General features: G+C 40.1%; 2 protein-coding genes across 2 annotated transcripts; both read left to right on the top strand.

Annotated features, from left to right (window-relative positions):
• Positions 1 to 3,184: 3,184 nt before the first annotated feature.
• LOC135663981 (cytochrome P450 78A5-like) lies at positions 3,185 to 5,123 on the top strand. Its single transcript, XM_065176906.1, has 2 exons — positions 3,185 to 4,160; positions 4,448 to 5,123. The coding sequence occupies exons 1-2, from the start codon at positions 3,234 to 3,236 to the stop codon at positions 5,045 to 5,047; spliced, it is 1,527 nt and encodes a 508-aa protein (XP_065032978.1). The 5' UTR covers positions 3,185 to 3,233; the 3' UTR covers positions 5,048 to 5,123.
• Positions 5,124 to 10,225: 5,102 nt separating this feature from the next.
• Positions 10,226 to 13,772, top strand: LOC135663982 (COBRA-like protein 1). The gene is made up of 6 exons (XM_065176908.1): positions 10,226 to 10,514; positions 11,443 to 11,522; positions 11,740 to 12,196; positions 12,420 to 12,579; positions 12,665 to 12,942; positions 13,210 to 13,772. Exons 1-6 carry the CDS (start codon positions 10,400 to 10,402, stop codon positions 13,491 to 13,493), a joined length of 1,374 nt encoding a protein of 457 aa, XP_065032980.1. The 5' UTR covers positions 10,226 to 10,399; the 3' UTR covers positions 13,494 to 13,772.
• The last annotated feature ends 640 nt before the right edge of the window (positions 13,773 to 14,412 follow it).

Here is a 14,412-nt window from a genome sequence, read left to right as displayed (position 1 = left end):
ATTCCGAGGGGTAAAACTATCTTTTGCTCAGAAAACCCTAATGCACTACTCCCCTTTGCTGCTGCCGCCGCCACCACACTGCTGGCGGCGGCCTGTGCGGCGGGGCGGGGGTGTCGCCCCTGTAGGTGGGCGCCCCCGCGGGCGCTGCCGCCTCCGCGGGCGGTTCTACCTGCGAGGCAACGCCCGCAGGCCGTATGTTATTTGCAATTGTCATTCTTATGAACATTAAACTAAGTCTATTAGATCTTTCTCAAGCCTTCATTTCATTTACTTGTTCTACAGAACTTTCATCAGTCAAGTCTACAGGCTTTTCGACAAGTAATGCTAAATCAAGATCTAATACACCCAATGTGAATTGCACATGCTCTAACCATTCTGAATAATTTGATCCAGAGAGTACATGGACACTTGAAGCATATGAATGTATATGCGGAAGTACCACTGCAAAAATATAGAATAACATTAATGCTTTGAGTTTGTCAAAAATTGATGAACTATTGATATCATCTATATTACACTTTTGGGTGAAATATTGACATATCTAGTGTTCACTCAAGAATATTTATGAAGGACTGATACCATCCTTGTGGAATAGTATTGTTACCTTTGAGTATACAACCCTAAACTACAAGTATATCCAAAAATAATATCATCCTACCCCATCATATAATTATTTGAATTAGATTCTCTTTTTGGATTATCTAAATCTCCTAATTATATTTACCATTATGAATATTATTTCCTTAATGTCATTTAGGACTAATTCTTTAATATTATTTTATAAGTCATTAGTCCAGGTCACTTTGGTGGCTACAAGACTAATGCAATGATATAAAATAAAAATGTCCTATAAATGACAAAACTTTTATTGTAATTCATATCACAAAATTTTATCATCCTAGGCCACTTTAGCAGCTACTAGTCAGATAAAACTTAGGGAAATGAATTACAAATAATATTCATCAATTTCTTTAATTTTTGCTAAGCAATTCAATAATAAAAATGACCATAATAATTATTAAATATTAATGCAAAGTAGTTCAATAATAAATAACAATAATAATTATTGAACATTAATGCTAAGCAATTCAATAATAAAATAACAATAATAATTATTAAATATTAATGCTAAGTAATTCAATAATAAATAACAATGATAATTATTAAATATTAATGCTAAGCAATTCAATAATAAATAACAAAAATAATTATTGAATATTAATGCTAAGCAATTGAATAATAAATAATAATAATTATTGAATATTAATGCTAAGTAATTCAATAATAAATAACAATAATAATTATTGAATATTAATCAATACGAAAACTCATATGATAATCATGATAACATATAAATCGCGCGTTCATGTGAAAGGTAAATATTATTTCACAATTTCATATATATACATGTGAATAAATAAATAAAAGTCCAAAAAATAATAATTAAATTTTTAATTTTATTTACCACATGTAAAATCAATAATTTATATAAATCATGCATGTGAAAGATATACATTATTTCATAATTTCATATATATACATGTGAATAAATAAATAAAAGTCTAAAAAATAATAACTGGATTTTAATTTTATTTACCACATGTAAAATCAATAATTTATATAAATCATGCATGTGAAAGATATACATTATTTCATAATTTCATATATATATACATGTGAATAAATAAATAAAAATGTAAAAACTATAATTAGATTTTTAATTTTATTTATCACATGTAAAATCAATAATTCATACGAGAAAACTGTAAAGTAAACCATAATTTATCACGGGTTCTATGATGCCCGCATATGGGACGGATTTTGTGATGCGTACACTACCTGTCCTTCTCACATTAACGACATACCTAATAAGGTTACGAAAGATCACATCAAGGCTTAATAACAGATCATAACTATCATCCTCAAAAGTGATATAATTAGAATGAATCACCGTTAAGTGAAACTCACTTTATGATTATTTCTCATGAGGAAAAGATAATGATTTAAATCATTCTGCACTTGCTGTCTGAAACTTCACAATTATTCTTCCTCTTATTTCTGTACGTCCTATTTTGGTGCAATATTATGTCACCAGACTTTTTTTTTTATCACTTTAATCGTTTATTGGTTCCAACAACCTTACAAGTGATTGGCCACCAAACACTGGCCCCGGCAGCGGACCCACCGACTTGTCTTTTACTGGCTTTCAGTAGACGAGTGGGTCGGATTCTATGCTGCTTCAACTAACATTGCTTTGGGTTGGACGGCTGAGATCTTTTCCGATAGCCGGCCGCGGTGTCTGGACCACGGCATCGTTCAGGAAGTATAGCCATCTCGTTGGTTTCCGTCACCGAACCCCGCGGGTGATGACGTCAGAATACCAATTTAATCGTGTGAATGGTGGCTCAGACGAGACGCGTGATACGTATATACACAAGGAAAACGAAAGAACGTGACGCGGCGGCGGCGGAGGCCACGGCGTGTTGTAACGGCGGCGTGAGTGACGTAGAACTTTGCGGCGACTGCCTCAAGGGAGCAGGGTGGGCCCACCGAGGCGGTGGATGCCAGCCGCGCGATCCGATAGCACCTGTGGGACCCAAGCCGTCCGTTGCGATGGCACCGTTACGAGCGGGGATGCCGCCGCCGCCTAGGGCCGCGTGAACAGTGGACTGACAGGCGGCGCCGCCGACCGCCGCCTGCCCGTCCTCGGGCCCCGCGACCCCGGATCGCGCGCAGCTGCTCTGCACGTGCCGACTCCTCCGAAGCCTCCCCTGTTGCGCCACGTCGCGCCCCCCCGCCCCTCAGGACAGTTGCCATGTGGCTCATCCAACGTCTGCTTGAGCGTTTGCATATTAATCATATGCGACTCACGTCAGTTTTGTGTCCCATAAAAGTGAGCGGACGCTTCAGGAATCCGCCTTTTCATATACCTTTTAAAAATAATAATGATATTAATGAGATCAATATAAGATTAAAAATAATCTTACATATATATTTCTAAGGATTTGTGCATTTATTTATTTTTAAATAAAGAAAAATCTCCACAGACCTCATGACTATTTAACCGCCCCCGCTCTCATGCCATTCATCCCTCGCCCTGTCTCCTTCGCTCTTCCTAAACCCTCAGAAAACCTTCCTCCCTTCATCTCATCTTCCATCCTTCCTCCAAAGATCGCACCTTTTCGCCTCCTCGCCCCTGAATCTGCCATCAAGACCGCTTCTTGACGCTGCCGATGTCGTCGCCCTGGGTGGACGCTTCCTCCCTCCTCCTTTTTCTCCCTAAAACCGCGTTTTCCCCGATCCTCGCCGTGGCCCTCATTGCCTTCTCCCTCCTATGGTTCTGCCCCGGCGGGCTTGCGTGGGCCCTCTCCAGGGCTCATTCATGCACCATCCGCGGCCCCTCCGGTTTCGTCCTCGCTCTCGCTGGCACCGCTTCCCACCGGGTGCTCAAGAGGCTTGCTGACACGCTAGAAGCCTTGGACTTGATGGCCTTCTCGGTGGGATTCACCCGGTTCGTCGTGGCGAGCCGTCCCGAGACGGCGAAGGAGATCCTCAACAGCTCGGCCTTCGCCGACCGCCCGATCAAAGAGTCCGCCTACGGGCTCCTCTTCCATCGCGCCATGGGGTTCGCTCCGTTCGGCGATTACTGGAGGAATCTGAGGAGGATCTCCGCCACCTACTTGTTTAGCCCTCGCCGTATCGCCGCGTTTGGCGAGCGACGGAGGGACATCGGCCAGCAAATGCTGGCGGACGTCCAGGACCATATGGCCATGAATGGCGTGGTGGAGATGAAGAAAGTCCTGCACTTTGCGTCTCTGAACAACGTCATGATCAGCGTTTTCGGGAAAAGATTTGATTACTCCAAGGGTGAGGGGTTGGAGTTGGAGTCCCTGGTCAAGGAAGGGTACGAGCTGCTCGGCGTCTTCAATTGGGCTGATCACTTTCCTTTGTTAGGGTGGTTGGACTTGCAAGGGGTGAGGAAGAGGTGCAGGGCTTTAGTGAAGAGGGTAAACGCCTTCGTCGGGAGCATCATGGAAGAGCACAGGAAGAGGAGAGTTTGTGGTGATGTGGTGGATGGTGAGGGTGACTTTGTGGATGTCCTCCTTGGCATGGAAGAGGAGGAGAAGCTTTCTGACGCCGACATGGTTGCTGTTCTCTGGGTAACAACCTTTACTACTGCACTATGCTTTGTGTTTGCTTGGTTGTCATATCTGATCTCCGTGACTGCTTTTTTCCCTCGTTCTGTTCCTTTTGCTATTCTAAGAGAAATAGTTATTGCACTGCAAGGATTCATAAATGAATGCGTTAGAATAGTTTCTGTGGCACAATTCTAAGAACGGCACTCAGAATCTTGTCTGCTCCCTGCTGTCTAAGCGATAGTCGAGGTTTTCTTGGACTGTAGCAATCACTGCTTTCCATGAACCCTTCCGACTTTTACTCCTTGCAGGAAATGATCTTTAGAGGAACTGACACAGTAGCCATCCTCTTGGAGTGGATAATGGCCAGAATGGTTCTGCACCCTGACATCCAATCCAAAGCGCAATCCGAAATCGATGAAATCGTGGGAGTATCCCGTTCTGTTTGTGATGCTGATGTCGCGAGCCTTCCGTACCTCCACGCCATCGTGAAAGAATCTCTCAGGCTGCACCCACCTGGTCCGCTCCTCTCCTGGGCTCGCCTTGCGGTACACGATGTCCACGTCGGGGATCACTTCATCCCCGCCGGCACCACCGCGATGGTGAACATGTGGGCGATAACTCACGATGAATCCATCTGGGCGGAGCCTAATGAGTTCATGCCGGAGCGCTTCATCAGGGAGGACGTCAGCGTTCTGGGCTCCGACCTGAGGTTAGCGCCATTTGGTGCAGGGAGGAGGGTTTGCCCAGGGAAGGCCATGGGATTAGCTACTATTCATCTTTGGCTGGCTCAGCTGCTTCAGAGCTACAAATGGGTGCCAACAGAGGGTGGTGTGGATCTGTCGGAGTGCTTGAAGATGTCACTTGAGATGGAGAAGCCTTTGGCCTGCAAAGCTGTTCCAAGGTGGTGAATGGGCACGAGGCGCTTTAAAGGTTACATATAAGAGTCTCTAACTAGCTCAGATAGTACTGTTTCGAGAATGGAGATCATTTTGGCCTCAATATCTCCATCGCTGTGTGACCTGTTGGGTAGGCTTGTTCTATGTAGTTGCTCTCTGCAACTCTCTATAAGTGTCGCTGTTATTTATAATGCTTAGTTCTAGTACATGAATTATAGGCGAAATATTAATGCCACTGCTTTGTTTTTGTGCAAGTGTTTTCGTGTCTTCTGATTGTTTTTGTTGCTGCTGATCGCATGTTGTTTCTCTTGCAATGTGGCTAGTGGAATGTACATGCAATGATAGGATTAGTGGCTTCACTATAGCTTCTTGGTGGAGTATCTTGTAAAGAGATTTGTGTTTTGTGCATATGCTATCAGGAATTAATTACTTTCTGCAGTCTTTGGTTTATACTACTCTTCTTTTCTCCAGTGATCTTAAGCTGCATAATCCGAGCATGTGTTGCCATGGATTTAAGCTTCCTGTCATTATGGGACTCTCTCCTTTCCTGCTCTATCTTAGGTGGTTCTCCAAGCTATCAATGATAAGTGGTTGGTTTCTCATGATTAAGGGGAGTTTTTCAATTGATGAAGCTGATACTTTTCAGAGTTAATCTTCATGAAGAAGATATGCTTTATGTTATGTGTATCAAGATCATGTTTTATTCATTAACATAGTCTGGCAAGCCTTGAGTAGCTTTAAACCTGCCTTGCTTTCATCTACTGTCCTGATCCAGAACTTCTTATCATGGCATCACACTTCTTTATTCTCTCATGCCTCTTTTCCAAATGCCATGCATATAGCTTTTTGCTAAGCATGCCTCTTGGTACTAAATGTATACAATTCTAACACTGGACCTTTGTCATTTTCTAGTAAAGTATGTGATCTAGTTAGTGTTCTTCCAGTTGCACTCTAGAGTAGGACAAGCAAATCATCGAGGAATAAGAACTCAGGCAAGCTCAATGATATGATTCCAGGGTCATTGTTCTTTTTGAGATCCAAATCCCACACGGAATATTTAGAATTACATATACAGAAAGCTCCTTCCCTTTCTTCCGAGGAAAAAAAGGATGTCTAACTGGCTTGGGGATGTTCTTCAAGATAACTCCAACTTGGTCTTTCTTTCTCTTTCACTTGCAGCTGCACCACATTGCCAAGTATTCTTCAGCTCCTGCATCACTGCCATTTGGCGGCGCATGTCATCAGGGCAGGGGAACTGGATGGTCCAGAAGATCTCAGGGAATCTCTGCCTTCTTTTGATGATTGGACATGGTTAGAAAGGAAGAGCAATGTGGTCTTTCAGAGCATATGATCATGGAAAGCAGATTTTGACCAGACCACCAATTGAAATCCAGGAACATATTCTTCTCTTGCCACTTTCAATTGAATCTTTATTATAGTTGGATTTGTGGGTCATATGGCTGCTACTTTGAGCAAATAATACTTGCATTTCTAGTCTTGGTTCTGCAGGAACCAGTGAATTTGGCATACATATGTTCTCCTGAGTTCTAATTGGCATGTAGCTAATGACCCTTGATCTGATCACCATATAAAAAGCAAATCTTTGTTTTTTCATTGCTAGATCGTTTGTTCATGATGGTCCTATTGTTCCAGTAAATTTAAGTTGTCTTTGAATTTATTTTTCCTTCTCTAATCATCTTTGTTTGTTCGATACCGAAAAGCAACTGATTAAATCTGTTTGCTTGTCAATTGGAATATGTTTTTGAGCTAAGAGGGCTGAATCTAAAATCTTCATGTTTCCACTAATAATCCTTGATGAAGACATTGTGCTTAGTTATTGAGCAATGATGATGCAGTTATCTCAATTGAATCAAGCTATGACTGAGCCTTCCATCAGTCATCAATAATGTGAACTTTATGATTCATTTCTAGCCAATCTAAGGCACCCATGTTGCAGGTGGGCTTCTTTGGTTTTCATTATATCAGACACAGGATGCTATGGAAATGTGCCTTTGCATAGATCATATCTGAGTTCAACTTGTTCTAAAGAGCTTGAAACAATCAAGTGATTGGTTAGCAATAGGTATGTAGGATGTGGAAGGCATAAAGCTTGATAGGAAATGATGACTTGCATTCTTCTTATCCACCTGCAAGGCACCAATTCTCTGTGATTATTGATTTGCTAATCATAAGTTACAATCAACTTGCCATGGTTTGATTCTCCCCTGGAAAAGGTAGGTGCTTCTAATCATCATGCCATGTTCTGCATCAGATACTCATGTTCTTCCCTTAATGTTTAGAAAAATACAAGGTAGAAGATTGATGATGATCTTCCCATGTTCTCTAGTTGCTTTCCAATGTTTGTAATATAGCATTTGTTTCATATATTTTCACAAGTGGAATGAGTCAGATCCATCATAGTTTGGGAGACTGAAATGTCAAGGTTGTGACAGAATTGAAGAACTGAGTAAAAAAAAAACCTTCCAGTTACTCAAAGTTGTATGGACAGATCCAATCAAGACTTTAAAGGGCTATAATGTTTTGCATGGGCTTCGCTTGATGGGTTGGGTTTATGGGGGCGGCACACTATCAAAATGCATATAAAAGAAAAAGTTTGGATTGAGTTAATTTAGCTATGGTTGAGATCGATTTCTCAAAGAGTGATCATTCTTAGATTTTTTTTTTTTATACTCATGTCCACATGACTAATTTAAAACTATTTAAAACTTTAAATTATGATACATATATTAAAAATATTATTTCTCCATAAAATTATAAACTCTCCTAATGAGCGATTTCAATAAATGCTCGAGCGTTCACCTAGGTGCTCAGGCAAGGTGAGACGAGGCCCGAGCGCATCGCTTCATGTCCAGGTGCCTCACTTTAAAGAGGTGTCCCTTGGGTGCTTCAAGCGAGCATCCGAGTTAAACCAAGCGACCGAACCAGTGTTTTACGTTCGGTTCAGTCTCGGGTGCTTAAGTTGGTTCAATCAAACCAACTAAAACATCAATATCAGCATCTCTCTCGTGACTTCCTCAACCCTAACCTTGCTTGTGATTTTGTCGTTGACATTTCCTCTATGTTGTCACTGCCCCTCTTCGCTGACGTTGCCTCTCTTCGTTATCGCTTCTCTCTGTTGTCGTTGCCACAATCATCGCTTGCCATTGTTGTCGCTACTCGCCGCCGCTGTTGTCATTGCCACTATCGTTGCTCGCCATTCCCGCTCCTGCTATCGCTGCTCGCTGCTACCATTGCTACTTCTCTCAGTTAACAGCCTCAATCTTACTCTTATACTGCGCCCCGCTACTGTTACCGTTGCCACTGCCACTACTACTACTCGTCGCTGTTGTTATTATTCGTCACTATCGTCACTCCTACTCTTGCTACCGCTATTCGCCGCTACTGTTACTCTTACTCTTTATTTTCACATCGACTCGATAATATACTGTTAACAATATACTAACAACATATTGTTAATTATATACTAGTAACAATATTTTTATTTATTAGATTAATAATTTTTTTAAATTTTAATACTGCTAATTTTTATTTAAAATTATTTTTATTGTTTTAAATTTTAAGATTTTTTTATTAATGTGATATTATGATTCCATAAGATTTTTTAATTTAATATCATATTTTTATTTAAATAATTATATTTATTAATTATATATATATATTTTTTTATTTTAACGTCTTACTTCGCTCGGGCGAACGATTAGTGCCTCGTACGGAGCTCGATGCTTTTTGACGCATAGCGTTTTTTTGGATTAATATTTTTTCTTTCGCATTTATACGTTTGACAATTTATCAAATTTATATCCACAATATTTGAAATTTTCACATGACAAACTATTAGCCAGCAAAATCACCTCCATTTCTCATTGGTCAACCTTACAAGTCCACAAACAAAAATTTATGGATCAAAATCATAGCATTCACTCTAATACTAATCTTTATTTGTATATAAGACTTTGTAACATTAATGATGGTGATGTCTCAACAGAAACACTGATGTGACTGGAGCTCCCACAGTCAAAGCAGCTAACGAATGCTCTGTGCCCAGTGTGGCTGCAGCTCATCATCCCTTACTCCATTGCCACTAGCTGTGCTGTTCATGTGCTGCAAGGGATTTCCTGTGTCCCCAATGCAACTCCTCCCTCAAAAGTGAGAGTGTGTGGGACCATCAGACAGCTATGTCTTGGTAATGAATCTACATTAATATAAAAGAAAATTAAAAGCTTGATGACAGCCAAATCCTCTTCAAGAAAAATACAGTGTGATTGTGATGGAAGATAATAAGTGTGTGGTTTTAATGGAATGCAATGGTGATGGAAATAACTAAAAAGGCACACACATACATGCTAATGGTTTTGTTGGATATGCTACCCTCTGTCGGCAAACACTTTCCAATGGACCTCCAATTAATGCAGTCAAATGTGAAATCTCAAAAAGAATAAAAAGAAAAGGTCATATTTTCTTTTCTTCTATTTATTCCTATGTCTTTATTTACTTAGCAACACAAACATTTAAGTTTCAAGAACGAATAGATCCATCGATTATTACAAAATATAATCAAATTAGTGTATATGAGTGCTAAAATATACATATATATATATTCTTTTATTGGGAAAAATGCATACAATAGTAGACTTGCTAGTTGTTGGATTGCCCAAATCAATAGAGACCCAGTTTGGTAGGAGTGGCCATAGAAAAAGATGAGACAAATGCATGAAGTCTATGGGGTGATTGGAACAGGGGACCAACCAATGATAGAGATGGCTTATCAAAGCAATAATCAAATAGAAATGATCACCGTCTATAAAGCAATCTTCCACCGACACATGATCGATGCATAATTGTCAACATAAATAAACGTGTTTGTCTCCTTGGAATAAAATGATTGCCATTTGTTACTTGTCCCCATCCTTTTGATGTGGGATGGCCAGTCTTGAGACATGGAAATAATATTTATGTTTTGCAAATCATAAATGCAATTGGTATTTCCAAGCATTAATCTGCGCAATAAACAAAACGAAATCCACAAATTGATTGTTAAAACTACACTGTTGTTTGGTAACATTCTGTGCCTTGGAAATGTGAAAAATGTGAGTCAAAGGACTACTTGGGTGATGAATGAATGACTTGAGATGCTACATTTTTATTAGATCACATGGCTTGGAGCGTTGGATTTTGTGTCAGTGTTGCAAAGTTGATGAAACCTCATCTTGAAGCTTCTTAACTCTCTCTCTGTCTCTCTCCTCTCGGAGACAAATAGGAAGGGGTGGGGGTTTACTTGTTCAGCTCTGCTGTCTCCATTGCTTCAGTGGTGCAGATCTAAGACGTTTCCCCCCACGACCAGCAATGGGGACGGATCTGAGCTCCTCCACATTCGCCGTCACCGGATCCATGGGAAAGCTCGCGACTTTCGCCCTCTTCCTGTTCGTTCTAGTCTTGTCCTCTCTGATTCCATCCACAGGTCAGTTCTTGGTCCTTCTGTCGTTAGAAAGTGCTCCACTCTTCTCAAGATTTGATCATTTGGAGTCGAAACTAAATATCCCGGCTCAATTTTCCCCGACGGGTTTCATCGGAGACTGAGCTATGTCAATCTTGATCGTAGAAATTTGGGAAAGGAGATGATTTTGGCCGTAGAAATTGCTCGATTCTTCTCAAGATTTGATCTTTTGGACTCAAAACCTAATTTTTTTCGACACAGTGTTGGAATTTTTTCCGCGGAATGTAATCTCAGATGATATTGATGGTAAAGTTTTTGGGAAATGAGAGAATTTTTCCTTTTTGGACTGTGTCCATTTCTTTTATTCTTAATTTAAATATCTTTCGTATGGAACTTGGAATCTTGGCATTTGCTTTCTATTTTTGGGGTATTGCTGGTTTTCCTTCACGAAAAAAATGATCCATGACTTGCTTACAAAGTTTGAGTTACGTGTGAAGTTGCTGTTGTAGCAGCAGCTAGTTCAGTATTTGAGGGTTTGAAAACCTGCAGAAAGAGAAACATGTCAAAATCTCTAATTTATGCAGACAATCAAAATGATCAAAGCTTTTTTTTTCATCACCGAAAAAAGCTTGAGAACAATGCTGTTTAAGAACCAATATGTTACTACATAGGGAAGAAATCCAATCAAGAGGTCCAATTTGGGGTGTTCATTGCACAATTTATTCAAGAATTACTTCTGGGAATCTTGGAGGAATGGTTTGAATGGGGGATTGGAATTTTTATTTTCCAATAAAGCAAAGACTATTCCCTTGATGTTAAAGGATGTTCAGATTTGTATCAGGGATTTGTTTTCTTCGGTGTTCTGTTGAGTAGATCCAAGAAACTTCTTAGCTAAATTGTTTTTTTCTGTCGCGTTCTTTTCTGATTCATGCTTTAATTGTTTTGATTACAGAAGCTTATGATTCGTTGGACCCCAATGGAAATATAACAATCAAATGGGACATAATGCAGTGGACACCGGATGGTTATGTTGTAAGTACAAAAGAGAGACACTGCTGAAAGCATGTGATGCTCGCATGGGCAATCCTTTGCATTTTGCTTCGCCATGTATAAATTCTCATAGTAACTGATTGAAGAGACAACTCAAATTCTTGCCTTCTTGAGATCATCCTTGCATAAACTTCTGTCAGTTTATATAGCAAGTGAATTTTGCATCTACAATCAAAATATTGATATGAATCATTTTCAGGCGGTCGTTACGATATTCAATTTCCAGCAATATCGTCACATTCAAGCACCCGGATGGATTCTTGGGTGGACCTGGGCAAAGAAGGAGGTCATCTGGTCAATGGTAGGAGCCCAGACCACAGAGCAGGGTGATTGCTCAAGATTCAAGGGGAACACTCCACATTGCTGTAAGAAAGATCCGACAGTTGTTGATCTACTTCCTGGAACACCATATAACCAGCAAATCGCCAATTGTTGCAAAGGAGGGGTGATTAATTCATGGGTGCAAGATCCAGCCAATGCTGCAAGTTCATTCCAGGTCAGTGTTGGTGCAGCGGGGACCACCAACAAGACTGTCCGTGTGCCCAAGAACTTTACCCTGAGGGCACCAGGACCTGGATATACATGTGGAATAGCCAAGATTGTGAAGCCTACTAAATTTGTTACACAAGATGGAAGGAGAACAACTCAAGCTCTTAGTAAGTCATCAAAGAAAAATTGCGAAAAGCTAGTAGTTTGATATTTTAAATAGGATAAGCTTCCAGGTAGTGGATTCGGCTCTTTAGTTCTTTTGCACAATGAAATACCAATCAAGTAATGTAGGATAGCCACTTCGCCTAGCTAGTCAATTCTGCTTTTTCGAAACTCAAGAAATGACAGTCCTTATAGTCGGCTAACATTTTCTTCGATGCTTAATCGCAGTGACATGGAATGTTACATGTACATATTCCCAATTTCTCGCTCAGAAGACTCCTACTTGCTGCGTATCCCTTTCATCCTTCTACAATGACACAATTGTTAACTGTCCGACGTGCACATGTGGTTGTCAAAATAATGCAACTCAACCAGGAAGCTGCGTGGAGTGAGTTCAAATGCCAACCTCTTTAATTCTCTCACTATGAAAATTTTAGCTGATATATTGATGATGTTACTGTTTACTATGCCAGAGGAGATTCGCCTTATTTAGCCTCTGTCATCAACGGTCCTGGCAAAAACAGCTTCACACCATTGGTCCAGTGCACATCACATATGTGCCCAGTAAGGGTCCATTGGCATGTCAAACTAAACTACAAGGAGTACTGGCGTGTGAAGATTGCAATAACAAATTTCAACTACCGGATGAATTATACACAGTGGAACCTTGTTATCCAGCATCCGAACTTAGACAATCTCACTCAACTTTTTAGTTTCAATTACAAGTCATTGACGCCGTACGGAGGCATAAGTAAGTTTCTTTTCATTCATTTCTATTTTTCCTCAAGTTCATTCTTTGACATTTTCTCTCACTATTGAAATGTGGGCGGGGGAATACGGTAATCTGGTAATCTGTTTATCCTGTGAGATTTCATCATGGTGGTGGTAACTGATCTAATTTCACAAGAACTCATGGTGCTTTTGGTGTGTCTGTTGGTCTGAAATCTATATGGTTTAGCATACATGTTGCTTAATGCTTCTTTCTATAACTAAAATCTTACTGGCTTTGGTCTGACAGATGATACTGCAATGCTATGGGGTGTCAAGTACTATAATGACTTCCTCATGGAAGCCGGACCTTATGGAAATGTGCAGTCGGAACTTCTATTCCGGAAGGACCCATCAACTTTTACCTTCGAGAAGGGGTGGGCCTTTCCACGGCGCGTATACTTCAATGGTGACAACTGTGTCATGCCTCCCCCAGATTCGTATCCATGGTTACCGAATGCCGCCACGCGGTTGACAAGCACCATGATGATGGCCCTTTTTGCTGCTTTGGCTTGGTTGCTAATTTATGTCTAGAAAGGACTCAAGGTTCGTTTGAAACTTTTAATTTCGATAGAAACACAAACTGCTCTGCTTCTGGAAATCGATTTGGATTCTGGATAAAAAGAGGATTCAGGTCTCTCCGCACCAAAGCCATCATAATGTAAATTTATACTATAAATCCACAACTTGGCAAGGTTTTGAGTTTAGATTCTTGTAATTTATGTGGTCTATGTCAGCATGTTATATGTAGAAGAGTGGAGACCCATGATAATTTATATTTGTGAAAGTACATGAGCAGGCAACTTTGTTTGATGTTGAAAAGGACCTTCCATTTCTCTTGCTACTTTCTTCTGCTTGAATTCCATCTCATCATATATGATGTTCTCATCCTTACAGAATGAATAATGGAAGGGTATTATGGAGGTCATCTGAACAACTAATCCACATTTAAATCTTTTAGTTCTGCTGTGATCCATGTTTGCAGTGTGATTCAGTGATAGTGTTTTCTGACAAAAGAAGAAAAAAGGGGACCTTGAATGAGTATCTTCTTCCCAATTGGCTTTCCATGAGAACTCAACTGGAAATTGTGTCAACAGATACTATAGCAGTGCAATTTTATGGATTGAGGCAACAAATGTCTGATTTGAACTTCTCCAACTTTAGTCAATGAGTTCTTAACAATTAGCCTTAAATTTGACAGATTTATAGTCAGAAAACCCTATTGACTTAAAAATTTGTCCTCACTGCCTAAGGTTTGGGTACTTTTGACTTCTGATGGGGTGACCACAGAAAAGAACATCTGTAAATATATACACCCATAACTATAACTAAAATGAATTGAATTTTGGATGTACATAAATTAAAATTGTCCAATAAAAAAAAATCATCCAATTTCATGGAAAGATTAGTCCAATAATTTCACTAAGCCTAAATCATTAATCTGAAATGCTTA

The sequence above is a fragment of the Musa acuminata genome, unplaced genomic scaffold (assembly GCF_036884655.1).
Source record: "Musa acuminata AAA Group cultivar baxijiao unplaced genomic scaffold, Cavendish_Baxijiao_AAA HiC_scaffold_778, whole genome shotgun sequence".
Classification (NCBI taxonomy): domain Eukaryota; kingdom Viridiplantae; phylum Streptophyta; class Magnoliopsida; order Zingiberales; family Musaceae; genus Musa; species Musa acuminata.
The sequence above is the reverse complement of the archived record's forward strand: the minus strand, read 5'-3'. Positions and strand labels throughout refer to the sequence as shown.